Source organism: Pteropus vampyrus, unplaced genomic scaffold (genome assembly GCF_000151845.1).
Source record: "Pteropus vampyrus isolate Shadow unplaced genomic scaffold, Pvam_2.0 Scaffold28, whole genome shotgun sequence".
NCBI lineage: Eukaryota > Metazoa > Chordata > Mammalia > Chiroptera > Pteropodidae > Pteropus > Pteropus vampyrus.
Window position 1 is genome coordinate 277,034 of NW_011888809.1, and position 27,048 is coordinate 304,081.

General features: G+C 48.3%; 3 protein-coding genes and 2 non-coding genes across 12 annotated transcripts in view; 1 reads left to right on the top strand and 4 right to left on the bottom strand.

Annotated features, from left to right (window-relative positions):
• Positions 1-573: 573 nt before the first annotated feature.
• On the top strand, positions 574-1,834 carry OST4 (oligosaccharyltransferase complex subunit 4, non-catalytic). The gene is made up of 3 exons (XM_011356509.2): positions 574-670; positions 791-929; positions 1,588-1,834. The coding sequence occupies exon 2, from the start codon at positions 792-794 to the stop codon at positions 903-905; it is 114 nt and encodes a 37-aa protein (XP_011354811.1). The 5' UTR covers positions 574-670; position 791; the 3' UTR covers positions 906-929; positions 1,588-1,834.
• AGBL5 (ATP/GTP binding protein like 5) lies at positions 1,687-19,237 on the bottom strand. Of its 8 annotated transcripts, XM_011356506.2 has the most exons (16): positions 19,067-19,237; positions 17,698-17,958; positions 17,314-17,485; positions 16,825-16,988; positions 16,099-16,276; positions 15,644-15,822; positions 14,783-15,239; positions 14,117-14,286; positions 13,654-13,789; positions 12,811-13,013; positions 11,955-12,169; positions 4,645-4,800; positions 3,548-3,657; positions 3,205-3,251; positions 2,598-2,728; positions 1,687-2,220 (listed from the first exon to the last, which is right to left on the bottom strand). In XM_011356506.2, exons 2-15 carry the CDS (start codon positions 17,910-17,912, stop codon positions 2,680-2,682), a joined length of 2,451 nt encoding a protein of 816 aa, XP_011354808.1. In that variant the 5' UTR covers positions 17,913-17,958; positions 19,067-19,237; the 3' UTR covers positions 1,687-2,220; positions 2,598-2,679. The 8 variants fall into 8 exon arrangements, with proteins under 8 accessions (XP_011354808.1, XP_011354805.1, XP_011354807.1 ...); XM_011356503.2 differs by lacking the exon at positions 3,205-3,251 and having other exon boundaries at positions 19,067-19,232; XM_011356504.2 differs by lacking the exons at positions 3,205-3,251; positions 19,067-19,237 and adding an exon at positions 18,792-19,005 and having other exon boundaries at positions 2,049-2,220.
• A 339-nt stretch (positions 19,238-19,576) lies between these two features.
• TRNAA-AGC lies at positions 19,577-19,649 on the bottom strand. Its single transcript has one exon. It is a non-coding gene; the product is annotated as a tRNA-Ala (tRNA).
• A 354-nt stretch (positions 19,650-20,003) lies between these two features.
• On the bottom strand, positions 20,004-20,092 carry TRNAY-GUA. The gene is given in 2 exon segments: positions 20,004-20,039; positions 20,056-20,092. It is a non-coding gene; the product is annotated as a tRNA-Tyr (tRNA).
• Positions 20,093-22,887: 2,795 nt separating this feature from the next.
• TMEM214 (transmembrane protein 214) overlaps positions 22,888-27,048 on the bottom strand; it is a 10,277-nt gene continuing 6,116 nt past the window's right edge. The window contains exons 9-12 of the mRNA XM_011356611.2: positions 26,738-26,944; positions 26,380-26,548; positions 26,084-26,223; positions 22,888-25,870 (exon numbers count right to left, since the gene is read on the bottom strand). Of these exons, the coding sequence (XP_011354913.1) occupies positions 25,744-25,870; positions 26,084-26,223; positions 26,380-26,548; positions 26,738-26,944 (643 nt within the window). The 3' untranslated portion in view covers positions 22,888-25,743. The remainder of the gene's footprint in view (positions 25,871-26,083; positions 26,224-26,379; positions 26,549-26,737; positions 26,945-27,048) is intronic.

Sequence of the window (27,048 nt, forward strand, 5' to 3'; positions counted from 1 at the left end):
GAGTGGGGGGAGGAAGCCCGGGTGAGAGAGGCACTGATCAGATCACAGGCAGGATCGTTCCGCTTGGCGTACGTGGGGTAGAAAGGCTGGCGCCGAAGAGAGGAGCACCCAGTCGCCCCAACCCTGTCTCCATTCTGCACAGCCTCTCATCCCTTTCCTCGTCGCCTGGGCCAGCGAGGGGACCCTGAGGGCAGGGCCCAGAGGAAGCACCTGGCTGGGCCGGGCCGGGCCGGGAAGCGAAGGCTGGGCAGCAGCGCGGGGGGCCGGAGCAGGAAGCAGGGTCAGAATCTAGGGTCAGGCCGAGCCTCCCTCCCGGCCCCGCCGCCGCTCTCTCGTCCTAGCGCGCTCCTCGGCTCCCAAGAGGCGGTCACATTGCTGATAACCGCTTCCCGTGGCGCGCCAGCTGTGAGCAGCTGCGCCGTGCCGGCCCCAGTCACGCCGTCTCTCCGCAGCCCCGCCCGAGACCCCGCCCGAGACCCCGCCCGAGACCCCGCCCCTTGCGAGCGCTTTGGAAGCAGGCGAGACGGCGAGGCTAGAGAGCCCGATCCGGCCGAGACGCACGGCCGGAAGTGCCTTGATTCGGACAGAGCTGGTGCTGCAAACTTCCGGCCCAGGTCTCCTACCTCAAGCAAGTGCGCAGACCGCTTCGGAGCCCAGGCCAGCTGATCAGGTGAGGGGCACGCAGGCGCGGTCCACGGCCCATCTGGTGGTGGCTGGACTCGGGGTCCAGGACGGGTCCTGGTCTGGGCGAAGAGTGTGCCGCCCGAGGCTCAGTCCCTCCTCTTTGCAGGATGATCACAGACGTGCAGCTCGCCATCTTCGCCAACATGCTGGGCGTGTCGCTCTTCCTGCTTGTGGTTCTCTATCACTACGTGGCCGTCAACAATCCCAAGAAGCAGGAATGAAAAGTGGCGCTTTCTCTGCCCCAGGTAACGGTCCGGGGCTGTAGCGCCCAGCCCCCGAAGAGTGGAGTGGCGAGGCCGCGCCAGGGCCTGCAGGGTTCGAAACTTCAGATAAGACAGTGTCGGGCCAAGCATGATACAGTCCAGAACTGGGCCCCATTATCCGCTCAGAGAAGGGAGTGCCTCGCAGTATCCCTTGTCCCTCCCCTTTAAACTGTTCCTTGCTAAAATGGGGGTGGATTTCCTAATCTCCCGGAACCCCCAACTTCATGTGGTCCCCAGATGTCCAATTTGAGGGTACAAGGAAGTATGACACCAGTAGGAATAAAGGTACCGAGGATACCATCCACGTATGAAGATTTGGGCAGTTCACGTAAATAGTCCTCACTTTTCCAAGGTTGTTCAGGCTTTTATTTAGGCAGAGTTGTTTTGTGAGGGGCTGTAAAGGTACAGAATTCTATTTCCATGTTCTGGGGCAGAGGGCACTGATTTAGGGGTTGGCTGCTGTAGACCCAAATCATAGAGAAGAAGGGTGGTGGTGGTGAAGGGCTTGGAAACCACCTTTTTAAGTGTGGGTCAAAATGGAAAGGGGGAAGAGGCTGGATGAGAATTGATTCCTGAAGGACTTCCTCAGAGGAAAGCTGTGGCATTTTCCTTACCTCAGGTCTTTCCCCCTCTTTTCTAGGGTTCCAGGACATAGTCTGAGGCAAGATGGAGGGTGTGAGGGGCCTTCACACTTCACTTCATCCCTTCTACCCATCACAACATACAAAGCAACTACACCTGGATTTTTCCAAACAACTTTTATTTCCTCAAAGTCTTCTTTAACCCTATGGAACAAGAAGCTGCCACTGAATAGGGCCCAGTATAGGGGCTGCTTTCTTTTCTACTCCCTCCCCCCCAATATAAAAATATAGATTTTTTTTGTGGTCCCAAAATCTTGTGCCATGGAGGGAGGGAAGGGGTGGCATATTCCCTGCTTTGTCCTGTGTCAAGGCGATGCCCTGCGATGCCTCAGAACAGTGTGGCTGACATTCCAAGGAGTTATGGTTGTCACATGGAATCAGCAGCTGAGGGAAGGGACTAGCACGTTTCTCACTGTATTCCCCATCTTGTGGCTATATCCTGGGCATGAAGGTCAAGGCATCAAACCCGGGGAGAAACAGTGAGTGGGGGAGATTTAGGGACAAAACAAACCTCAGGTTGGCCCAAGGGCCCCCCGCTGTAACAAGTCCGGGACTGGGAGTCAGATAGACTACAGGAAATAGGAGAAAAGGCAGGGGCAGAGCGGGGCCGTGGGGGCCCGGCCTGAGGCAGCCTGCAACAGAGAAGGGAGAGGAATCAGTGTTGTGAAAACTCTGCCCCTCTTCTGGTCTGTTAGCCAGGGACTGGGAGATGAGGGAGGTGAGCTGCATAAGGATAGGCAGGTTGAGTAGTGCACAGTGGTCTGATGCTGGAAACAGCCAGATCCTAGGCCTTAGACCCTAACTAGAAATTGTTTTCTTATCCACTGGAGTGAAGACTGAGGCCATGATGGGGAAAAAAAATCAGGGACTAGATTCTTAATGAAAGTACATTTTAGTCTTTTTGGGGTCAGAGGGAGTAGGGAAGGAAGAAAATGATCCTGTATGGCAGAAATGGGAATGAGGGAATAGAAATGAGAGATGGGGCGCGGGACTGGACCCCGGTGCTCACCCTCGTGTAGAATGGGATCCCAGCTCCAGCTCACTGCTCTCCCTGGTCCGGGGGATAGGGGATGTGGGGCCCGAAGAGCCTCTCATCCCTCTGCGAGTCGGCGGTGAGCCCTGGCCCAACCTGGGCCTAGCCTGTGTGGACAAGGGGTGGGCTAAGAAGCGGGTTCTTCTATGAACTTCTTTGCTTCTGGAGTTTCCATGAGTAAGAATATAGTTTAGTGGTCAGCACAGGCACTGGGACCTTGAATGTACTGTCCCTAGCTGAGAGAGTAAGGCAGTATAATAGCTGGATACCTCTTGCATTCAATCTATGACGGTATACTCCAAGTCTTATTTAACTAGAGGAGGCAAAAGGATCCAGTAGTTAACCTCCATGGTTATACCGTGGCCAAGATCTGGCTGAGTAGAGAAGTACTGTGTAGAAAGAGGTTAGGGGATTGGTAGATCTTCCTCAGAGCCTTCTGTGCCTCAGCCCCTGCCAGAGCAGCTTAAGCTTCACTCAGCCAGTCACCTCCTATACCCAACTTTATTCAACCTAGCATGGGGATCGGGACTGAATCAGAGTTGGTGGCACAGCTGTTCCTAGGAGCAGTAACCAGATGTGTTACCTGGGGAATCCGGGACCCCTCTTGGCGGGAACTCTCCTCGGGCAGGTCTGGGCAGAAAGAGAGGAGAAGCTAAGGGGAGGGGCAAGCAAAGCCAAAGCTAGCAGGCTGAGGCTGGGGTATATCTGGCAGGGACACAGGTTGAAAGCAAGCAAGAGACCTGGCTGAAGGGGATGGGGACACTGGACAGGCAGGCATTCGGACACCAGAGCAGCTCTCTGATACAGTTGCGGGGAGAGGTTGTAAAGCAGTGCCGGGCATTTTCCCTCCCATTACCCAGACGAACATTGCCTCGTTGGGCTCTGCCAGAGTAACGCTGGGGACAGGGAAGACCCAAAAATGTTACCTGTAGTCGGGTCCTGATACAGGGAATCCGAGGTCCAGTCCCTAGTAGACCTTTCCCAATCACCATGACAGCCTCTTTGTCCCCTGAGGACAGGAGTGAGCAGCTGCTTCCTAGGGAACAAAGGAAACTTATCAGGGTAGGAGCCATTGGTGTTGTTGACATTTTGGGCTGGGTAATTCTTTGTCATCTTGGGCCACTGTCAGATGTTTAGCAGCATCCCTCGCCTCTACTCATTAGCTGGCATTTCTTCCCCTGCCCCCTCTCCATTTGTAGCAACCCAAAGTCTCCAAACATTGCCAAATGTCCGGGGGCTGCAGGGTGGTTGCTCCTGGTTGAGGAGCTTGACATGTTCTAGTCTAGTCCAAGGGGTGAAGCAGGAACTCAGAGCTTGAATCAGAACCATTCAAACTGAACTATTCTGTGAATTTGTAGACCTCAGAGCCTGTTCCAATCAAATGTGTAAGTGTTCAAAGATCGAGTCAACAGTACCAAGACAGGTGGACTGAGGGCTACCCAGTGAAGAAGTTAACAGGTGAGGAGCAGTGGGCTCTGAGGGGGGTAGAAGATGCTGGACTGGAGTCTTAGAAATTGTTCCCATCCAGTGTTTTCCACAGCTGGGTCTGTAACTTAAAAGGAGAGCAGATGGCCAAGGTTTTATGTGGATGATATGGTCACATTTTCCTTCTTCAGTTTTGTCTAATGTCCAGCTCCTAGAGTCAGGGAACTTGAATATAGGAAAAGTCCTCAGGTTCCTCAACTATAAAAGTGAGGATTAAATGAAATAATGTGCTTAGAGCAGTGCTTGCCACACGATAAATGCTCAGTAAATGGTAACTCTTGTTACCAAGATATTCATTAAATTCCATTTTCATGTACAAGGGCATGGGTGTTAGGGGTTTAGGATAATCCAGGAGGATAACCGATGCCCCTGGTTTGAAGTGACTTGTATTACATCAAGTCAAGAAGGAGGTCCAGATCAAGTGACAACGGAGCTGGAGGGATTTCTTCCTGCCTAGTCAGGAGCCCGGTCTGTGCCCTGCATGGTAAGTCAGGAGAGGGGCTGGCCAACTCAGATTTCAGTGGCAGTGGGTACAGACCTGATATGCCGAGTGAGTTGGACAGTAGGCAGGAGCCCATGTTGCGTGAGGAGACTAGACTAGAACTGGCAGGAGTTGGGAATGGGGCCAGGCTGCTTGAAATAGGGCGATGGGTCAGTGGCTGCTGCCGCCGTCTCCTGTCCTGGCTTCTGGGCTCTGAGTGGAAGAGACACAAGCAGATAAAAGGGCAAGTGAGGTGCTGTCACTCCACTGCCCCATTGGCTCTCCTTGGTCAGAAGATGCCTGTTTTCAAGCTTGTCATCACACCAGCATCCCTCTGCTGAAGTAAATCTAAGATGAGTAGAAAGACCTCTTAATATTTATTCCAGTTATCCAGTTCTTGGCCAGTCTTCACCCTACTTCAACTCTGCGTAGCTAACCAACCTATTCACCCACCAGTTCATTCTTCTGGCAAGGAAGTTATTGAACTTGGCTTCTAAAACACAGCTTTCCTAGGTTCTCCTTTTAACTCTAACTGCTCTTCAACTACTCTTCCTGCCTCTTAAATGTCAGTGTACACCCACCATTCTGTCCTTGGTCCTCTCCTGCTCAACACACTTTAAACTTCCAAATCTTTTTCTGGCCCCTTCTAAACTGCAGTTCTAATTGTCCACTGGACACTTCTACCTGGCAGTCTTATGACCCAAACAAAATTCATTTTCTACCACATTTCCTTTTGTTCCCCCTATATTGGTAAAGAATCTGCTAGAAACCTTGTTTGATCTTTCAATTCTTTGCTCACATTTAGATTTGTGTTTAACCAAATCTGGACACTTCTACCTCTGCCTTCACTTGAATTCCTCCTTTATTTTCCCTTCCCATTGTCAGTGTCCAGATACAGGCCATTATCGCTCATTCACGCTTTTGAAAAGAAAAAAATCCCCTCTGGTCTCTCTTTACAATCCATCCTTTACACAGGTGCCAGAAATTGTTATTCTAAAATATAGACCTGATGAAAAATCATTCTGGCTCAGGCAAGGGGGAGACACTGAAGGTGTTTTAAAGGATAGCGTCTAAACCTTTCACATGGCATTCAAAGCCCTGTCTGCTGGGGTTCCAGTCTACACGTCCTCGGCAGGATGCTGACTTGATCCTTCACACCCTGTGCTACAACTTCCATGGCTACTAGTTGTGTAGTTCCTCTGCAGTGTCTATTTTTTAGTGAAACCTTGGATATCTTATATGTCCCGTCTCAAAATGTCACCTATATGAAGCCTCCTTGACCATTACAGGTAGAATTCATTGTTCTGGCTTCATTGTCCTTTGTTCACTTGGCTAGTAATTGTTTATGGTTTCTGTTTCCTTAATTAAATAAGTTAGTACCTGTATAAAAGACTTAAAATAATGTCTAGCACATAGTAAGTACTCAATAAATGTTGCCAATATTCTGATTAGAACTTGAGTCTCTCGAGGGTAAGGACCTTCTCTAATACTATATACCAGTGCCTATAAAATACTGCCTGGAAAACAGAGACCTTAATAAGCATTTTGTTTACCTGAATAGCGGACACCCACTGCAGACCATGAACTGGCTCAGTAACTCTAAGGGCATATCATTATGCCCTATGGGGCAGCTCTCTAGTCCATTCATTGTGCTTAGAGTCTTACTGTTAGAAGTTCTAAAAGGTGAGAGCCCACTGGCATAAATGGTTGCTGGGTGGGGTAGGCAGGCTCTCAGGTTTGGCATATGCTTCCTCGCCACAGAAGGACAGCAGGTGCTAAATGCTCTCAAACTGAATGAGCTATTAACCTCCATGCAGCTGAATTTGATGGGGTTTCCAGGATGCCAGCTGACACCTAACAAAGCAACACATGTTAGATGTGAAAAGCCTCCAACTTAGGAAATAGGCGACAACTTCATCCTGTCTAGCTATACTGAGAAGCAGCAGGCAATAACAGGGTTATTCCTGGAAGGGCCCAAACCAAATTTTAAAAAATTGATACTTACATGAATAAAGACTAGAAGAAAAGGAAGAGATGTCAAGGTGGACACTACTCCACCTTTGAGGAGTTTGCTGAGATGCTGGGTACCAATTAAGAGTCTGAAGACCACAGCCAAGAGAAAAACAACCAGACTTTATGGGGCTAGCAAGAGTTGGGACAGCGATGCCAAGACAACAGAAGTCAGATTCAAGGCCATAGTCAAATAACCTGAAACATTACCTATCACCAATGACTTAAGAGATACTGTGGAGCCCACACCTGGGTATTTCTTTGGTTAAAACAGGGATGTCACTATGATGTCCAAGTGGCAGTGCACAGTACACAGAAATAATGAACTTGATAGAGGAGGAAATAGCAAGTTTCTAGATGGTCTGAGAAATCTTCATACACAGAAGCATGTTGAAATGACATTAAGGGATGAAGCCTCACCCAACCCAATAAAGGATGAGAGAGAGCAAGCAAGAAAATGGGTGAAGGCCTTTGGGACATTTACAGGTTCTAGAAAGAAACTGCATGACACTCAAAGTAAGAAGCAAAACAGGCAAATGGTGTTAAAAGGTCAGTGTGGAATGTACGGGTCATGGGAAAGATACAAAGGCTACAACTCAGGAATCCTGCCCCTAAAGAGTTTTAGGATAGAAGACAAGGTGTGGTTTAGCGGGCACGCCTGGTCTGAAAAGTGTAAGGCTTTTAAAGACAGCACTTCAACCAGCACTTAAAAGACTATCTTAAGATCTGTCCAGGTCTGCCTATAAACTTGGCAACGTGAGCACATAGCCGTTTCTCATGTCGTGGCTTTTGGCACTCAGTGTAATCCAGGCCTGTGCGGTCCCCATTAAGACAAAAATTGGAGGGGCTCCAACTCTCTTATTTCTTGGTTCTGAGCTATAGAAATAGCAGCTTAAGGCTGAGTGCAAGGGTGATATGTGATCAGCTACTAGAGGTGGTGAGATGATGGTAATCAGCTATAGGTTCCATTTTGGGAGTGGCAGGATAGTCCTGGGGCAAAAGTCTGAAAGGAAGAGCCAAACTGACCTCACTATTGTATGAATTAGAATGGATATTCTAAGGCCTCACAATTTACAGCAGTTATGTGACTTGCTCCTAAGTCCTGCTCATCCCTCCGAAATGTCTTTGGAACTGTCTCTACATGTGGCACCTCAGATTTATTTAATCCCTGGGATGATCACAAACCTGATTTATGCCCTCTGAGGGATAGCAAAGTTACACACATATTCATGCAGCTCCCAACTTCCTGCCTTTTATTTGTTTAGCGAGTATTCGCTGATCATTTAGTAAGTGCTAGGCTAGGCACAGTGCTAGGTACAGTGCTAGGTGATAAGGGAATAAGTAGATGTGTTTGGAGACATTTCCTGCCATCAAATAAGTTTTAACCTGATATTTAACATGAAACTTGTTTGCAGTGGAAAAAGTAAAAGTGGCGATGGTGCTGGAGGCACGCTCCCTGTGTCCTTTGACTCCCTTCTCAAAGGAACCTCCAGTTACCACTGGATGAGCTCCTCTACCAAAAGCTGCCTGTTAGCTGAGCCAAGGCATCGTATAGGCCAAGGAGGGGTTCTAGTAAACCCCAGGTTTAACTGCCAGAGCTGGGAGAGATGAGAGTGGCGGAGACAGGACAACAGCTGAAGACGTTACACTTAAGTCCTTTGTCTTTTACCCCAGTATCCTGCTCGGTAGGCTGGAGGGCCAGGGTATGTTTGTTATTGAGTGAGACTGTTGCTTGAATCCAGGGCCAGGACTAGGATGAAGCGAGAGGCATATAGGGTGTACAATATAGGGAGGCCCTTTCCTGGCCTTGAGATCAAGTGCTTTTTAAATTGTGTATCGTGGGCACCTCACTGACCTCCCCCTAGTCCTTGCCCTGTTTCCATCAATACATAACCATTAGGAGCTGGTTTACCACTCCACCCTCTTCCTAGCAGGCCCTCTGAGCTGTTTGCATCTGCTTTTGCACAGCTATCTCGCAGACTTTAGACCTCCCTCACACCATCATTGTATTAGCTATTCCCAAGTGACCTCTCCCTCCTCCTCCTCCTCCACGGCTCCTGATATTGCTGTCTGCACTTCTGAGCCAGTGGACAAGAACTTGACCACAGGTCTGGGAAGGTGATGTTTTGCAGCATGGGAGGAGGAGGAAAAGAAGATCCTGGCACTATGGTCAGGGGACACTGGAAGTCAAGGCTAGCCCCCTACCCCAGGAACATTCCTCTTCACCCCAAGTTGGCTACTTGTTGACCTTTTAAAATGTCATTTTCCAGCCTCTGAGAACAGAACCTTTCAGACTAGGTCCCTGAACATCTGCCTTAAGTTTATGACTGAGCTGCCTAGATCTTTCCTGAAATTTTCTGGATAGTCCAGTCTCATGTTTTATTCTAGCCAATAAAGGATACTCACTAATTACATAGTTAAATAATATAATTTTTATACATTAGTGGAAATTTTTATTATAAATATAAGTTCACAAGTCACAAAAATCGTTTGTTAAATCACAGTCCCAGTTTTGGGTTTGGAAAGTATAGCTGCTTTATAGGAAGAGCTTAGAGGAATGGGTGTCATGTTCCTGTCTGAGAAGACCAAGTGTGTCTAGATACGGCTGGGGCCAAAAAGCCAGATGTGTGGGAAAGGAAATGTCACAAAGCTGCAGCATAGATAGATCACACTGGACAAATAGAGAAGTAGTTCCAAGGATTGAAGATGCCAAGTCCACACACCATCTGCATCACAGGTCCCTGTCGCACCAGTCTCCCATCCTGTCTCCCATCCTGGAGTGATAGCAAGGACTTTAAATAAGAGAGACAAAGCAGCAAAAACTGCATCAAATGCCCAGGAGAACATAGGAGGCAAGAGTCCCAGGATCTGACCTTTCAGATCTTCACAGTATTCCTGATTGGTGTTATTAGTAACCTTCTTCTTGACCCCTTGACTTTAGAGACATAGCTTCTCAGTTCTTAGAAATATTTATTCAAGTTCCTGGGGTGTGTCTGTACTCAAACCAGCTCTCTTTCTGCTTCTAAGCTCATTCACCTGGGGGAACACAGCTGCTCACTTGGTTTTACCTGTACCTGTATGTGGATGACTCCTAGGTCCAACCCTAATGTCACCTTTTCTAAAGTTTGGCCCTTTTTCTGCCTGCAGGACATCTCCACATTGATAGCCCATGACATCCAAGCATGTCTGAACCAGATAAACTCATCGCTTTTTCTTCAACAGTGTCTTAATGTCACCATGACCCTTTCTTTAGCCTGTGGCCTTGAATCTCTCTTAGTCCATCTCTTCCACCATCACTGAGTCCTGCCACTTTTTTTAATAGGTATATTCGTCTCCTTTCCAGGTCCTGGTATAGGCTCTAGTCTTCTGATGCATAAACTACTCCAAGGATCCCACCTCCCTTCCCTTGCCTGATACATACAGTTCACAGACAGCTCTCTGACATAAGCCTTTTGTTCTATCATTCTCAGGAGCCAGCTACTACACTTGCTTTTCGTTCACTCTATGCAGCGGCTCTGGTCCTGGCTATCATCCTCATCTCTGGAATGTATTTGTTAAACTATATGTCACCGCCCATTCTTCAAAACCATTTCTCAACTGAACATTTTTTGGCTCATTACTCTTGTGTTTATCTCTGACAGTGGCCTCCCCAAGGCCCCTGTATGTTTATAATGTGTGTGTGCTTTCATACTGTGTTTACTGTCCTGTGTCCCCTATTAAGTTTCAAGTCAGTCAACTTTGTACTAATTATGCCTAATTTCTATTAGTTATTTGGGAAAGTAACAAAGACAATTCATGTTCCTCACTCAAGGAGCATACTACAGCACTCTGCATTGGGAATGGGAACACGGAGGATGTTTAAAACTGCCCAGAATCCTCCAGTGAGAACCTAGAAAAGGTTCTTTACTATTTCCCTTTTGTGGACAGAGAAGGAGAATTTATGATGCTGATATTCCTTCCCAGGAACTATGAGTAAAGAAGAAAAGAAGTTAGAAGAAAAACTTTATCTGGATTTCAGATGGGTAACTCAAGTATGCCAGAGCATGAAAAGACACGTTTTAATAACTCTGCCACTTAATAGCTGTGCAATCTTAGACAAGTCACCCTTACACAGTCTGTTTCCTTGTCATAAAATGGAAATGCCATCTATCCCACAGGGTCCTCGTGAGGATTAAATGTATTGTTTTGTTCACTGTTTAATGTTATTTAAATATAAGGTATTACTATTATTTTGACACTCTCCTTCAGTGTGCAAAAGTTCCTTTCCCAATAAAGACACAATTTCAGAGAATGGAGCTTGGCATATAAGCGGAAGTAACTATAATGCATGTCAGGGAACAAACGAACATCTTATTGGTCAAAGCTGGGAAGGACCACTGCTCTCCTCTGTGGTTGCTCTAACTAGCGCAATCCGATCACCGCAGCAGTGACCCAGTGCATGTTTCTAGTTCGCACCAAGAGGTCTGGTGCAAGCTGAGTAGCAGGGAAGTGCTAAGTAGGGTGAAAGCAGCTTGAGAACCAGCAAAACTCTTAGTTCCAGCTCACAAGCCTCCTCCATACTCTGGCAAGATTTCTGTAGCCCAGAAGCCACATACAATATTGATTTGTGGTTTAGTGTATTTCCAGAAGTGGCACTGCAACAATTTCTCCCCACCACAGTCCACATCACTCCCAGGGAATGGCTCTGTAGTCTTTTTCCTCTTCTTTTTTTCTAAAGGCCCATCTGTTTCTGGTATATATTTTGACCCAGAATCTCTTGTCTTACCAGGCAGGGTCTCATCAGGCCAAACTAGGGGTAATGATGCAAAGTTGAACAATTGTGGCTGCTGCTGGAAGGAGCTAGACTGCCTAGAACAAAAGCTGTCTAGTTCCATTTTTCTTTGGAAGAGTTGGAGTCCTGACATCACCCTCTCATAGGCTTTGAAGCCAGGAGCAGTTCAGCCCACAGGACCTTGGACAGGACTCCCCATCATTCCACAGTGCTGCAGTGTGGACCGGGAGGGCATTTCCTTATCCTGCCTCCAGTGAGACAGCCCAGCACTGTCCTTGAAGTGGAGGCTCCATGTCTCAGTGTAGCCCTGCTTTGGCTTGTTTCATCCTTAGAAACTCCTCTGCCTCCCAGCATATGCTGAAGCACAGATTCACAGGACTCCTGCCTATGCCACACACAATACCGCTCTGGAGCTTGTGTGCAGGGAACACCGAGGTCGCAGGAGAGGCTACAGACTCTGCTATAAACTAATTTTATTGATTCACCCCTTGGTCCCAGGCAAAGTGTGTATCTTCAAGCTCTCACTTCCCCCAGCAATGCCCCAAACAACTGAACACCTGTTGCAGGGGCTCCCAGACTAGCTTACCTCTCACGGGGCCCAGCACCCGGTGGCTGACCTTTTGGGTGCTAGAGCCCAGGCCTGGCAGCCCTGCAGGCCGACTGCCATGAAAAGGAAAGCTGGGGGAGTTCTTCATCTGTGGAGAATTTTGTTGGCTGCTGCTGCTACCGCCAGCACTTGTGCCAGTGCTAAAACTTCGTGTGCGGCTCAAGGTATTTTCAGAGCAGGAAACAGGTAAGCCACTGCAAAGAAGCAAAGCAGATGCCAGTTAACCCTGGGCCAGGGAGGTTGTGTCTCAAGTCTCTCTGCATGGTCTGATGCTCAGTAAAGCTTCACCTCTGGGGTGAAAAGGAACAGGGACTTATTCCAAGGAAGAGGAATCCTTGTCGATCAATAAGGTATCTAAGCTGGGCATACCAGCTGATCTCAGAAAGCCTAGGTGCCCTTGTTCACACATACGTGCTCCAGCAAAAAATACACTAAGGGCCATAACGGCTGTCCCTGGGCAGCTTTAACTCCCAGTGAATTCCCCCTTAGTGCCTTGGTGCTGGCCTTTGGACCCCTCTTGTAACTCATTCACAACCACTGGGAGGGAGTTGAGTCCTGCCCCTACCCCAATTATATTTGATTTTGAGCAGGGCTCTGAAGCAAGGAGTCCCCTAGCCTGGCTTTGAAATATCCAGGAAGTCTGAAACTCCAGGTAAAAGGGAAGAGAATCCCATTCTCAAAAAATGCGCTAATCTCCCGAATTTTAATTTTCCCCGAAAATATTCACCATTTGGTCCTTTTGGAAGTAGGGGAGGAACACAGATCTCACAAATCCTCACTCTACAGCCTTGTTCCACTTTCATACCCTTTCTCCCTTCCACCCTGCTGGTCTTACTTGTTACTTTTGGGTGGAGTTCGAGAGCCTTTCTTCTTGTTGACACCCACGTTCACAGTGCTGCTCAGGCCTCGGCTGCTACGCACATGTTTTAGCATCCAGGCCCGGAGGTTTGTGAGGCTGCTGTGCTCTGACAACACGATTCTGGGCCATGGATTGCATTCTGCCATGTCCAGAGCTGCAATGGCCATAGCTCGTCCCACCTGTGGGATAGTCCAGTTTGGCTTAGTGTCTTGGTCTTTCAACCCAGGCTGCTGTGTTGAGGTGGAAGGGAAGGAAAGGCCAGACCTCAAGTTTGTTCAGTGGGTACCTTAACCTTTGTGCACGGGTTGTTTATCCCAAGTAGATTTAGAGCTATTCCCTAAACTATTGTTCATTTGGAGGCCCTCACCCATTATGAGCTGGAGCAAGCGTGCTTTCTGGCTGGCAGCAGGAAGGAGTTCTCCCAGCAAGAGGAGTTGTTTGGATCTCTTCTATAACCCACAGCTCTCCTACTCTTGTGTGTGCCGTAGAACACTGGGGATCATCAAGACCACTATAGAGGGGGTACTTTTAGCCTAAGAATGAACTAACCCGATAGAAAGAGGAAGACAAGCTCAGAGGCAAAGATTCTGACTCAGATGTGCTGGGAGATTCTCTGTGGCAGGCAGTCAGAAATAGGGCCCAGTCATCCTTTCAGTACTATTAGTCAGAGGCCTGTCCCCATCGACTGAGGAGAATAACCAGTGGTGAGATGGCAATAACGGTGAGCCTCTTTTCAGAACCTAGGGTCAGGCAGCAGGAGCGAAGTCTTTTCCAGACTTTGAGGTTCCCCCTTTCCCCACTTATCCCATGTATTCATACCTGCTCAAACAGTTCCACAGTGTATCTGGAGGGGAAAGCCGGTGGGGGAGGAGGGCTGGCACGCCCGTTGTCATGGCAGGCAGCAGGGATGCTGTTTACTGAGCGTCCAGTGTTGTAGTTGCATTCAAGTGTGTAGCTAAGACACAGAGACTTTTATCAGTGTCCTGCCTGGACAGAATCAGGACAAAACCATGGGGGGCAGCCTATGTGGTCTAAGAAAGTAATCACTTGTAAAAAAACGGACACGAAGAGAAAGTCCTAATCCCCAGCAACTACCGTCGGCATCGTATCACATACCCAAGAAGTCTCAAAAGGTAGAGTCCCAGACTGAAGAGAATAATGCTAATTGTGAGCCTGCCTTTCGAGAAGACTTGGGCCGTCCCCTGCCTCTAAACCCTCTAGACCGGGTATTGCTTTCTTTAGGGAAGTTATTTCATCAACCATATCCCAGATTCCACCCAACCTGTGGATTATCCCTGAGGCTTTGTAGATTGCAACCCGGCCGCTTCCCTCCTTAGACTGGCCATCTCTGCGGTCTCGGGCATACATGTTTTTCTCTGAGAAATTGCAGCCCTGGAAGTCGAAGTGGGCTGAGTTCAAGGAGATGAGCTTTGGATACAGCATATTTTCTACCTGTTCAGGGGAGGAAAAAGGCAACTCAGGAGAGATAGAGAAGGGTCAAGGGCAAGGAAGAGATGGCAAGCATGGGGCCATGTGACTTAATAATGGCAGATACCTTCACAACCATCAGCACTAGTCAGTGTTTCTTTAATTCTCAGGGAATGTTTGACGTTTTTTCCAGGTGTTAGAAAGGCACAGTCCTACCTCTTTTTAAGTTCTTAGCTTCTCTCCAATGCAAAATTGTCCTTCTTCCCTGGTTTCCCAAATTCTAGAAAACACTATGATGCCAGCAGCTTGACCCTCTTTCAGAGGTCATAATGTAATGACTGAGACATAAGGCCCCCTGCCATCCCTTCTTGGCTCTCTGAAGCTTGTTCGGAAGTAGTGCGCCTTTTCCAGCCACAGGCCTTCCTGCCAGAACGTCACCTTCCCTCTTGTTCATGCCCTAACCTTTATTTCCTAACCTGCAACACTTCCCACACTCACGTGACATTCTGTAGATTCCTACCTGGGTGTTCTCATCACTAAAGCTGTTTCCATACATGAAGCAGCCCCTCTTGGAGGCATGTCCGTGCAGGTCCACATAGTAAGCGACACCACTCTCTTTGGGGGGGATGGTGTCGGGGGCTGGCTGCTCAGCCTCGGCGGACTGTTGTGGCGCAATCCACACACCGCTGGGCTTCTGTTCTGCTGGTTCAGTCTGTGTCCAGGTCTCAGGGTTCTCCCTGTTAGATGAGTGCCCGAGGTGAGCTTCGTTATGGAGATTGTTGGCTTTCTCAAGGTCAGAAAGGGAAACATCAGGAGAGAGATGAGGACTGTGCTGGTGCTCAGAGGGGCTCTGGGAGTTCAGACGGGAGTGCACGTGGTGGTAGAGAAGCACAGCTTTCGCCCCGTAGATGGCCGGGTGCAGGACCGCATCAGGCTTCAGGTACTGACGGTTCAGATTCACTCCACGTGAGTCTGTGCTGTAGGGAAACAAGGACTAAAGCAGGGTCTAGAGGGCTGGGCCAGCGAAGGAGACACCAGAGTAGACGCAAAGGAGACTATGGGAGACTGACTTATAAAGTGAGAGGCTGAAGTTACATTAAGAAACAATTGAGGACTGGCCCTCTCCTTGATCTGCTGTCACTCCCACCACAGAAACCTAAGGATATGCCCGCAGTTATTCTAGCTCTGCTCCTTCCATAGAGTGCCACTAGATGGGATCTCATTCCTTCTCGGGTCACTGGATGGTAAGAGGGGCTTGCCCTTGTAAGGATGTAAGAGGATTGAGAATACAGAAGTCAGATGAGAAGCTGACAGTACTTCACTGAAATGCAGGGATGAGGGGGACTGGGAACAACCCAGACAGGCTGTGGAGGCTTCTTACCGATAGTGGCCCCGGACCACACCATCAGGGTTCAACATGGGAATCAGCTTAAAGACAAAGAGGCGACGCAGGGTTTGGGCCCGGGGATCATCAGGTCGAAGGATGAAGTCCAAAAAGCCATTGAAGACAAAGCTAGATGGAGTCTCCCCAGGGTGTACCCTACTGCTTAAGAAGAATATCTGAGATGGAGAGGAAAGCAGTCATTAGGTCAGTTACTCTGCTGTTCCACTGAACAGTATATAGGGTGGCAGGGGTGGTAGTGGTGGATGAGGAAGGAATAGCCACTGGACTTCCAATTGGCTGAGTTTGCAAGTGGAGTGGAAACTGTCACACTTGCCTCAGACTGTAGGCTGAGGCTGTGTCCAAGATGCCTAGAGATAAGGTGGCTTTAAGCTGTCAGCAGTGCCTGGACTAGAGAAAGGCCAAGGTCCTATTTTTATACTACTCCCACTCACCTTCTTGCCTGTGAAACAGAATGGTCGAGGGGTACCGATATCAGGAAATAGCTGCTCTAGACGGGGCTCTCGATCTTCTCGAAGCCCATGGCAGGAACTGATCGTTAGCAGATCTACACGAAGTCCATCCAAAGAATAGCAAAGGATCTCCCGGTGGTAATAGATGGTATCCAGGGGGCTGAAGGGATAAAAATCATAAGCCAAGAGAAGTCCCTAAAGTCCTAGTGAGAGGTGGGCTTTGTCACGAGCCCAGGACTTGTAAGACCCACCCTAACCTTTGGGCCTTATAGTCCACACTTTTAGAGGAGGATGAGGATTTGGGTGGGTCTGCACTGCCAGAATGCAGAGTACAGGATGAACTTGTTTTTTCCCTCCAGTTTATGGCTCCCTAGATTACTTTGCATAAACACAAAGTTGCCCTCTGTTGGGACAGAAAAAAAGGTATGCTGAGCAATGGCAGTGCTGGCTAAATTCTAGATAATTGATGGAGCTGGAATATTAAGGGCTTGAACTGGGCAGGTGGGTGAGTAGCATGTATAAGTGGTGATATACTGAGAATAAGGTCACACAGAAACATATTTGTCAAAGGTATCCAAAATCCCACATTCTGTACAGAGAAAAAGACTGATAAAGTTTTGATTCAGGGCTCTTAGAGCAAATTCTAGAAGCAACAAAGGTACTGTCTATTCCAGGACCGTGCAGCAGAAGTAAGAATAGGGTTGGTACCTGCTATGGGTAGGGTAGTTCTCCAGAAAGCGCTGGTCTAGCTGGTTTAGCAAATCCTGGCAGTCACTGTAGGAGAAGGGGTAGCAGAAGGCGAAGAAGGTGGTGGCCCCACGGCCCTCCACAAAACGGTGAACAAAGGATAACACAAACTGCGTCTCTGTCATCTGAGGAGCAGAGGGGGAAGAGGGAGGGGCAACATGCCATCGGTGTCAGAACTAAGATCCTATTGGGGTCACCAGGCACTGACCTCACACCCTCATCTCATTTACCAACTTCCCTCCCTCTGAGACCTTCCATTACGGCAGCCAGCTCCTTCGAGGCTTCCTGGGGCTGGGGCTTATCTTGGACTCCAGCTAGTGCTGCCGGGAAAACTGGTACCAAAACTTGGTGTCCTGCCTGCTAGAGCTCTGTATCGAGGGTAACACTCTTTCCTGTCTCTCCTCTACTTTTAGCACCCAATTCTGTCTTTCTTTCTCATTAAGAACTTACCTCAAAGGTGGGCCGATCTCTAATGCGTTCCCAGCGTGGCCGGGTAGGCAGTGTACGCACAAAGGGGGCCATGCCCTGGGAATACAGCTTACTTTGCTTGTTCATGTTCATAATATTGATCTTGATGAGTTTTCCTGGAGATCCTCCCCGGACACTGAAGTAGAACCATGACCTGAAGGCCAGAGTAGGACAGATAGGTTATTATATACAGGAGGGCTGGAAAGGGGATATGTAGGGAAGTAGTGAGTGGGGAGAAGGGGTGGGGAGAGGAGGAAGGGTAGTGTGCTGGTATGAACTCTAAGTCAAAAGGCTAACTGAGCTGGATTTGGGGACAAGGACATCTCCTTCTTTTCCTTCTTCCACCTTCCATTACTTTCCTCTTACCTGTTCCCATTCTCATATTCTGTTTCAGCACAGTCTGGTCGGGTCCACACATTGAACTCGTAGTCAGGGGAAGAGGCAGTGCTGTTGGTGGGGGCTGATGCCCCACCTGCTGCTCCTTCCCCATCACTAGACACAGATTCCACTTTCTCCACGTGGGCTAGGTTCCCTGAATCAAAGCGAGAACTGAACAGCAATCCCCCACAGCGCAGTTCCATGGTGGGGCTGGGAAAGCATCCTCCTGCCCCACTTTGGCCCTGAGAGCTGGGGAAAAATGGAGAGTGGGGTAGGGAGAGGAGAGGGAAGAAAAATGAAAAGTTTTCTGGGTATCTCTGGATTAACAAGAGCTACTCTCAAGAAGTGCTCTAGGAAGCAAAAGGCTCTCTTACCCTCAGGAAATGCAGAAGTGGCCTTCCAGCAAAGGCCAAGAGAAAACAGTACACTGTCCTCACACTAAGGGTTATAACTGACCAAAAAAGGACCCCATTTTACTACAGCTTGGCTATTCCAAAATACTAGACTCTGAGATTCTTTGCAATCCAAAGTTTAGAGAATTAGAGAGGTTAGATTGCCCCAACTTAGCTAAGATACACCCACCACAACACATGGCCATTCTTGAAAAATGGGGCGCTCTGGATCTCTGCTTCCTAGACTGGCTTCCCACTCTCTAGCAGAGTAGAGCAGAGAGAACCAAGTTTCCAAGTTTAAATGGGCAACTTCCTGTCTCCACTCCTCTGTCCTCACAAGGACTGACCAGGCATTCTTCTGTTGCTCCCCCGAGTCCTGGAAAGGCTGGTTCTTCCTTTTTTGTTACTACCCTATGCCTATTATGGAAGAAAACTAGAAACTCGTGGCCTTTGCCAAGCCAAAGGAAACTGGGCAGAAGCCACCTGCTCACCTAAAGACTGCTGCTGCTCAATTCCAGTTGGGGCATGGGTCTGTTTCCACCCTTCTCCCGCCCTGTAAGCACTGGAGTTCCTGAATAAGCTACCCTGGCAATCGTGAGTAATGGTGTTCTAAGCACTCCTAAAAAAGTGGCTGGTAGAAACCCACTTGGTGGCTTCTCAACCCTCGACCTTAAGGACCCTCACACTGACCGAGCTTGCCCTGGGCAGGGTGGGGTTTGGAGGCATGAGGATGGGTCGAGACAGAATCACACTCGAGGTAGGGCGGGAAGGCAGGGAAAAGGGGTCAGAGGTGAGGCCATAGGAGTGGGGGTGGGGCAGGGAGAAGTCGGGGCTGAGCGGCGCGGAGGGCCAGCCGGGTGGCGGTGGGGCGGGGTGGGATTCCAGAGGTGCTCGGGACTGAAAGGGACCGAGAAGGGGGCGGGGCCGGGGTCGGCGGGGCCCGCACTCCACGCAGAGCCCCTCACCTCTCTCCGGGCCGGTGATCCCGCTCCCTCTCCCGCTAGCGAGGCGCCACCTCGGGCCCCGGCACCTGGGCCCGCCACCCAGGACCCAAACAAAACCCGAGCGCCGCGGTGCCGGGACCCCGCTCTGCCAGGAAACAAGAAGTCTCTCGCCTATTGGCGGCGGGTACAGCTGGCTACCCGCCCAGTAAAGCTCGCTGCCATTGGTCAGCACGCAGGGGTTCCCTCGCACGCGAGCGGGTACCTGAGCCAGTGCTGTTTAGGGGCTCAGCAGGCCCCGCGGGCAGGAGGGTTCCGTCCGTGTGTTCTCAGAAGGCGGTTAACGGCCTGTCGCGCCGGGAGGAGGAAAACACAAAGTGACCAAGAAGTAAACTGGAAAAGACCCGCAAAATAAAATGACAATCTGTGAAGCTAATCATTGTCTGCCTTGCTCCTCTGTGAATCATAAGCATCCACCTGCTTCAGCTAGTCTCTCGCTGGTGGGAATCCTCTAATGCGTGGGCAAAAACCGAGTGGAGGATGCGGGCATCGATCCCGCTACCTCTCGCATGCTAAGCGAGCGCTCTACCATTTGAGCTAATCCCCCAGTTGTTCCCAGTGTTCTTTCTTTTGCCTTACAGGTTGTTGCAAGCTGTCCACTGACCAGTGGCCCACCCGCAATTCAAGTTATTTAGCAGAGTGCAATAGAACCATGGGCAAAATTTCAAAAACAGGACATGTGATAAGTACACATAGCAATAGTAATAAAACCTCGTTTAGAAACACATTTTAATAGGTCTGCATTTAACCTACAAGAGAGCTGTGCCGTACCCTAATTACTGAATATACGTTACGGAAAACTGGTATTGGTAGTACTCACGTAAATTCAGCCCACCTTCGAGAAAACCCTTTTTCCCACTGGGCAGTTGAATTAAATGAATATTAAAAAGTTTGGACGAAGTCCTTCGAGCCGGAATCGAACCAGCGACCTAAGGATTGCCACAGCTCACTCACTACAGTCCTCCGCTCTACCAACTGAGCTATCGAAGGCCCCGCTGTTTTCCAGGATTGCCAATTCCCCTCTAATACTTACCGAGGCCGCACTACTCCAGTGTCCAATAGATTTTTGAAGTCTGGCTCCGACCTTCTAATGAAGTTCACCTACGCTGAGCCCCCTTCTGGGCTACACAGAACAGAGGAAGCCAGAGACAGAAGTGCAAGCAAAGGATGCTGCCGAAGGACCCGCTTCCCAGCCCTGGACGTAGGAAACACAGACAATACGCTTCCGTTCCATTTCCCTTCTTACTACAAAACAGCACCCCCCACCCCCAACCGACACGGTGGCTTCTATAGGATTGTGGACGCTTAAAGATACCGTTGGCAATCCTGAGCTTCTGCACCGCATTGCCCAGGGGGCCGGTACGCACACATGCTCTACAATCGCAGGCACAAGCCCAGTTTGCAGAGCAAATAGCTTTTGCTATTTCCACTCCACATTTCCTCTCGATCCTCCGAGGGTGCCAATAAAATCCTACTGCTCTCCTGTTGTGAAGGATATTCATTCATTCAGTTAGTAAACCAACGTTTTGTCAGAATCTGTTCGTTCTGACTAGGGCGAGAAAGATACAAACCACGGAGCTGCTGGAAGCTTGCAGGGTAGCGTGGGACCCGGCCGCGCCTAAACCCCGCGGTGCTGGACTGCCTGGCGGGAGTGGGACCCTGAGCAGCGCGTCGGCCACTTGGCCCGCGCCACTATTTGGCTCACACTTTCACCTCTCATTCCTTGAGCTTGCAAAGGCAGCCCACAATCCTTTGCCCACCAGAAGCTTCCGGGGGTTTAAAAACAAACCAATCTAAAACTCAACTCCGCTGTGAAGCCTTGCTTGGTAGCCTGGAGGAGTGGCTGTGCGAGGAGACCTGGCCTCCATTTCCAGCTCTGCGGTCGACTGCCTGGGCTGCCTTGGTTTCAAAACCCTTGCAGCTCCGACGTTTTAAGTGTTCTCTCAGGCTGAGCTTTAAATCCTAGGCCTCTGATGTCATTTTGCACAGCAGTCTTTGCGCCTACCCAAAATCAGGAGATTAATATCTTGGTTTAATTTCATTCTATTGCTGCAAACGCTACCATTGTGTCCCAGGGCGTTTGCTTGGGGGTGGGTTTTTTTTGGCATGGTGTTTAGAATTCTCTTTGGGGTGGGGGATGTGTGTGTCTGGGAAGCACAACATATTTGTTTTGTTTTTTTTTTTTGAGGCAAAATTCGTACAATTAACAATTTTAAAGTATGAACAATCCAGTGGCATTTAGTGTATTCACAATGTTGTGCAGATTGCCATCTCTCTAGTTTCAAAAATGTTTTTTTAACCACCCTAGAACACCCCCTACCCTTGAAGCAATTACTCCCTACCACCATCCCCTGGCAACCACTAATCTGCTATGGATTTGCCCATTATGGAGATCTCATATATATCATAAAATATGTGGCCTTTTGTGTCTGATTTTTTTTTACTGATGTTTTTGAGACTCATCCAACTGTAGCATATACCAGTACTTCCTTTTAATGGCTGAATAATATTCACTTGTATGGCTATACTACTTTGTTTATCCATTCATCTATTTTGATAGACATGGGCTATTTCTACTTTTTGGCTTTTATGAATAATAGTGCTATAAACATTTATGTACAAGTTTCTATGGGATATGTTTTCATTTCTCTTGGGTATATACCTAGGAGAATTGCTGGGTTTTACGGTAATTATATATTTAACTCTTTGAAGAACTGCTAAATTGTTTTCCAGTGTCTGATCTATTTTACATTTCCACCAGCAATGTAGGAGGGGTCCAATTCCTCCACATCCTTGCAGATACTCATTTTCTGTATTTTTTATTATAGCCAATATTTCAATAAATTAAGCTCAATTATTTTCCTATCATTAAAGATCCTTTGAAATCATTTGAATAGCCATTTCCCGTCCTTTGGTTTTACCACAGTTTACTGAAATATTCATCTTATTGTTGGACATAGTTTATATCCAAATTTTCATTGTTAAAACTGCTATAGTAAATGTTCTGGTACATAAATCTTTGTCCGTATTTCTGTTTACTTCTCTATATATTTTTAGGAGTTGAATTGCTTGGTAAAATAGTGATTTTACCAAGTTAACAAAATAGTTAACTATTACCAAAATACATCCCAGAAACATCATACCAATTTCTATTATAGCATTCACTGAGTATATTATCACTTAAAAAACTTTGTTGATAGGCAAAAGTAAATGGCATTTTATTTTAAACTTTCATTTTTACCAGTGAAATAGATTTTCGAGTCTATTGTTCATTTGCATTTTTTATGAATTCTTTTATCCATATTTTTGTTTTAGCATTTTTCTTATTGAATTGTAAGAGTTCTTTAACATTAAGGATGCATTTATAAGCTCAGAAAGGAAACGGAGATCCTTGATCAACACATCAACTCGACCTGACATACACAGAACATTCCACCCAACAGCAGAATACATTCTTCTTAAGCACGTGGAACATTCTCCAGGATTGCTCATATGTTAGGTTACAAGCCTCAATAAATTTTAAAATGGTTTAAATCATACAAAGTATTATTATTGTAAATTGCAAGCTTCGGGTGATAGTGGTATGTCAATGATAGTGATATGATAGTGATAAGCTCACTGATGTTGACAGTGGGAGAGGTTGTGTGAGAGGGGCAGGGATTATATACTTTTTGCTCAACTTCGATGTGAACCTTAAACTGTTCTAAAAAATTAAGCTTATTAAAAATTAACTCGTGTGATGACACAGTAAAAAAAAATTATACCAAGGCATTTCTAAAAACATGTCTGAACTCAATGTTTTTAACAGGCAGACTATTCAATACTCAACAAATATTCACTCATACCCTGAACAGTGGAAGCTCCCCTCTGCCCCAATTCCTTCTTATACCTCAAATCTGGGGCAATGAAACTGCCCCGTAAAAACAGAATACCACATAGGGAAAAGCAAGGTCCTTTACCCCTCAGGTGTCAGTTTACGTGTTCTTCAAATAACACCTTTTGGGAGCAGGACCATGAAGAGTATGTAGAAAACAGATGGCTCACTTTAAGTGTTACTTAAATCCAAACTCCCTCAGAAGACGTTAAAATGGCAAGATTATCTAATCATTGAAATGTGTAATTGACCACTGGGTTATTCTGGAATAGGGCAGGGAAGGCATGCCCATCTCCATGGGAATCACTCCACCCTTTTGGGGTGGTGCCATTTGAGAATGGACCAGCAATGCTGTGTGAGCCAAGCGACATTATCTGCCTGACAATACTATCTACCCACAAGTCAGGCTGGCCCATCAAGTTGGGCTGCTCTAAAGCTGTAGCTGTAAACTGGGTACAAATAACCAGAGGAATCTGAAAACATGCTTCAAAACTTAGAAAAATGGAAAGAACTGTTTCAAATGAGTCATGTGATATAATCTGCAGGTCCACACAGAATTGGTAATAACTAGTTAGTATAATCACACTTCGACTGCAGTTTTATGGCATGTTATCTGTAGAACTCCAGCTGGGTGTGCAGTCAGGATGTCCAGATGTGACACTCTTGAGGTGTCAGTTTACGTGTTCTTCAAATAACACCAAGAGTCACTGGCCCCCTGTAAGCATCAGAGTGTACTCTACAAGACCACACTGGTTCAACTCACTGGTTCAGTTTGGATGTTTTTGGCAAAAATGAAACATCTGGATGTCTGGCTTAGCTTTAATGGACACAGGTACAGTGCTGGCCTATGCCTCTGACAGAAAAATTCTGGACAATTCTAATCATGGTGAAACCAACTGAATGTTAAATAAAACCAATTCAAGTGTCACGGTCGTTGAGAGGCTGTGGAGACCCCAATTAATCCTCTTTCAACTTGCCTTGAATACAGGTCAGTTCCAAGGATTCACTATTCTTAAGAACTGACCATCTGTTTCTGACTAGTGAAGAATTGAGGAAATGGAACGTCTTAGACCCTTGGACAGTCCTGCCCAGCAGTCCTAAACCATGACTCTTTGCCAGGCAGGGTTTCTTTTTTTCTGGGAAAAATGGTCATGGCTAAGTACCACTAAGAGAACAGGGTTCTTCCCAGCGTAGGCTGTTAAATTCCCAAGATAACATAGTTATATCCTAACAGGGAAAGGGAGGGAACACAAATGTGATGCTATAGTTATGACCTCACTTTCTGCCGAGATTTTCCTATGTTTGCTACTTCATAATCTCACCACTGGAAAACAGAGGCACTATGTCAGGGCAGCACATGCAATAAAATGTGGTAGCTGGCCATCATTCCTGTTGGTTAACTCAGGTGTTCAGGGTGGTACAGAAACCAACCAGTGGATGTTGGAGTGGGCAGTGCACCTCTAATACCGCTTGCTTTGAAACATTCAAGGAAAGAAACTTGAGATGAGAGCTGAAACTCATGCAGTTATGACACTAATTTCAAGTCAAAAATTAAAAGGGACTTTGGTGATAAACCTTTAATCATGTATCTCCTGGAGTTCTAAATCTCTCACTGCCTTAGAAAAACAAACCAATTAATAAATTAAGGTTCTGGCAAGAAAGAAGTTACCCCTGATCACTGTTCAAGAATTCCCCTGGGAGACTCTCTCCCTGCTTTTCCAAGCAAAGAATACTCAAGTTGTCAAGGCAAATCACAAGTGGGACAATACAATAGGGGAGCAAGAGGAGCATATCTAGAATCCTCAACAGGCCCAAGTTTAGAATGATGGGTGCGAGCTTTCCTTGCCAGAAGCTCAATTACTGCTGATGACTACAACCCCCAGGAGGGGAGGGGCCTATGGAAAACACACAGGTGCCCATGTCCATATTCTGTTGTCCCGTCTACAACTATGGGAATTCCTGTATGAGGACGCAGAGAGGAAAACTAGAAATCAAATGTGTCCTTTATTCCACCTAGTAGACACACCCAGGAGCCATATGCTGAATCCTGTCTTAACAGGCTGGAAGGTTCCCTGGGCTCTGCTCTCCAGAGAGATGGTAGGGGTAGTCAATGGAGAGAAACTGAACCTCGAGGCAGAGCTCCCCACCCTTCCCCAGTGCTGGCACTGAAGGGGAATGGAGTGTGAGAAAGTGGGATCACGATGGAGGGGGTAGTGAGGGGCCTCGATAGACCTAAGCTGGGCATTCCGGGGTGAGAGGTTTTTCCATCCAACCCTCTATGTCCACTGACAGCCACACTCAGCCTGTGGGTACAGGTGGAGCTGTGTTGCTCACTGTGGTGCTGTATTCTCCTGGAAGTTCCTCTTTCTGCTGCAGTTAAAGTTTGGGAGCAGAAATCATTCATCAGAAGAATGCAGAAACCACTTGTTTGAATCCCACCTTTCCGAAGATGAGCTGTTCGGGGTTTCAGAAATGAAATGGAAGGAAGGAGGCTAAAGAGGCTACCAGCCCAAGGACAGAGGCTGGGAGCTATGTGCAATAGGGCCAGAGAAGTGTTCAGTGGAATCGTGGGTAGGAGGCTGAGACAACCCTGGGCTCAAGTCACTACCAAAGATGGAAGAATTGGGGCAGAGGCAACGGGCCACTTGCCTAGGAGACAGAACTCAGGCACCAAGTAGAAAAGACCCCACAGAGAACTACCCGCTCTGCCCCCAGCAATCTCAGATGGCCTGCTCCAGTCGAAACCCAGGGGCCAGGGAGGCAGGGTCTATTGCTGGGATATCATAGCAAGTGCCCAGTCCAAGAAAGCCACTGTGATGTCCTGTAGGCAGAGCCAGGTCCAGTGGGCAGCCTCACTGAGCTGTGTCTTCACGCAGTCCCAGGTCACCTCACCTCTGGGAGGAAAGCAGAACATTTGTGGGGGTTAGGAAGTAGTGGTGTGCAGCTGTGTCAGGTCACAAGTTTGCAACTTAGATCTGCATACCAGAGTGGCCAAGGGATGAGTAAGGGCCAGGGCTGAGTGAGAGACTGAACAGAGAAGCCTTGTCCCTAGAGAAAGGGCATGGGGCCACTGGGGCTCCTCCTGGAGCCCTGGATAAAGGTCTCACCTGCACGCCTCATGGCAGTGCTGCTGGGCCCGGGCCAAGGCCTCAAGCAGCATGTGCCACAATGGCAGCAGCACGGTCTGGTAGAGAAGCAGGAACAGCTTCCTCACAGAATAGAGCAGCTGGTTCAGGGCATCAGGGAGCTGGAGAGGGAGCCGGACCACAGAGAACAGATGGGATTAGAGTGCCTGGAAACGCATCCCGGCCCTGAGGACCCAGTGCATGCGGGGCTGCACCTGCCCAAGAACTCAGCCCTTGGGGAAAGCAGCCCTTCTCGGACCTTCCTGTCTCTGGCTTACCTTCTGGGAGAGGATGGTGAGACTGTCACCAAAACAAGGAAGGTGGGAGGCACAGTGGTCAGAAATGAAGCTGACTGTGGCATTGATATGGGCCCAGGCCAGCTGCAAGCTGGGCCTCATCATGGACAGCAACTGGGAGCCCCAGGCTGGTAATGTCTCCTCTAGCCAGCTGTAGAAGACAGGGGGAGAGAAGCAGGCTGTTTCCTCAGGCAGCTTGGCTCCCTAAGAATAGTTGGGGGAAGGGAGGCCTTGGAAAAGGAAAACCACAATCACTTCCCACTGTCAGTGTTGTCACCACCCTGAACACCCAAGCCTTCTCTCTCCCCTCTCCTTCCTCCCCTTCCTGGAAGGTACTCACCTGTAGCACTGCAGGCTGTAGGAGTAGATCTTGGCACATGCTTGCTGGCCAACAGGCAAGAAACCAGATGACTGAAGCAACCGGCCAGAAAGGGAGGCTGAGTAGAGAGGGCCTCTGGTGAGCTGGGAGGGGAGGAGGGTAGGGACTGGGCAGACAAATACTGCAGGCCCCAGAGCAGGCCCAGTGAGGGAAAGGGCAGAACTTAAGTGTGTTCACAGGGCTGCAGAGAATGCTTGGCAGGAGGGATGAAGGCCCAGGAAGCTGAGTCCATTTCTCCTGCTGGGCCAGGTGAGCAGGGATGGTGCAGCCAG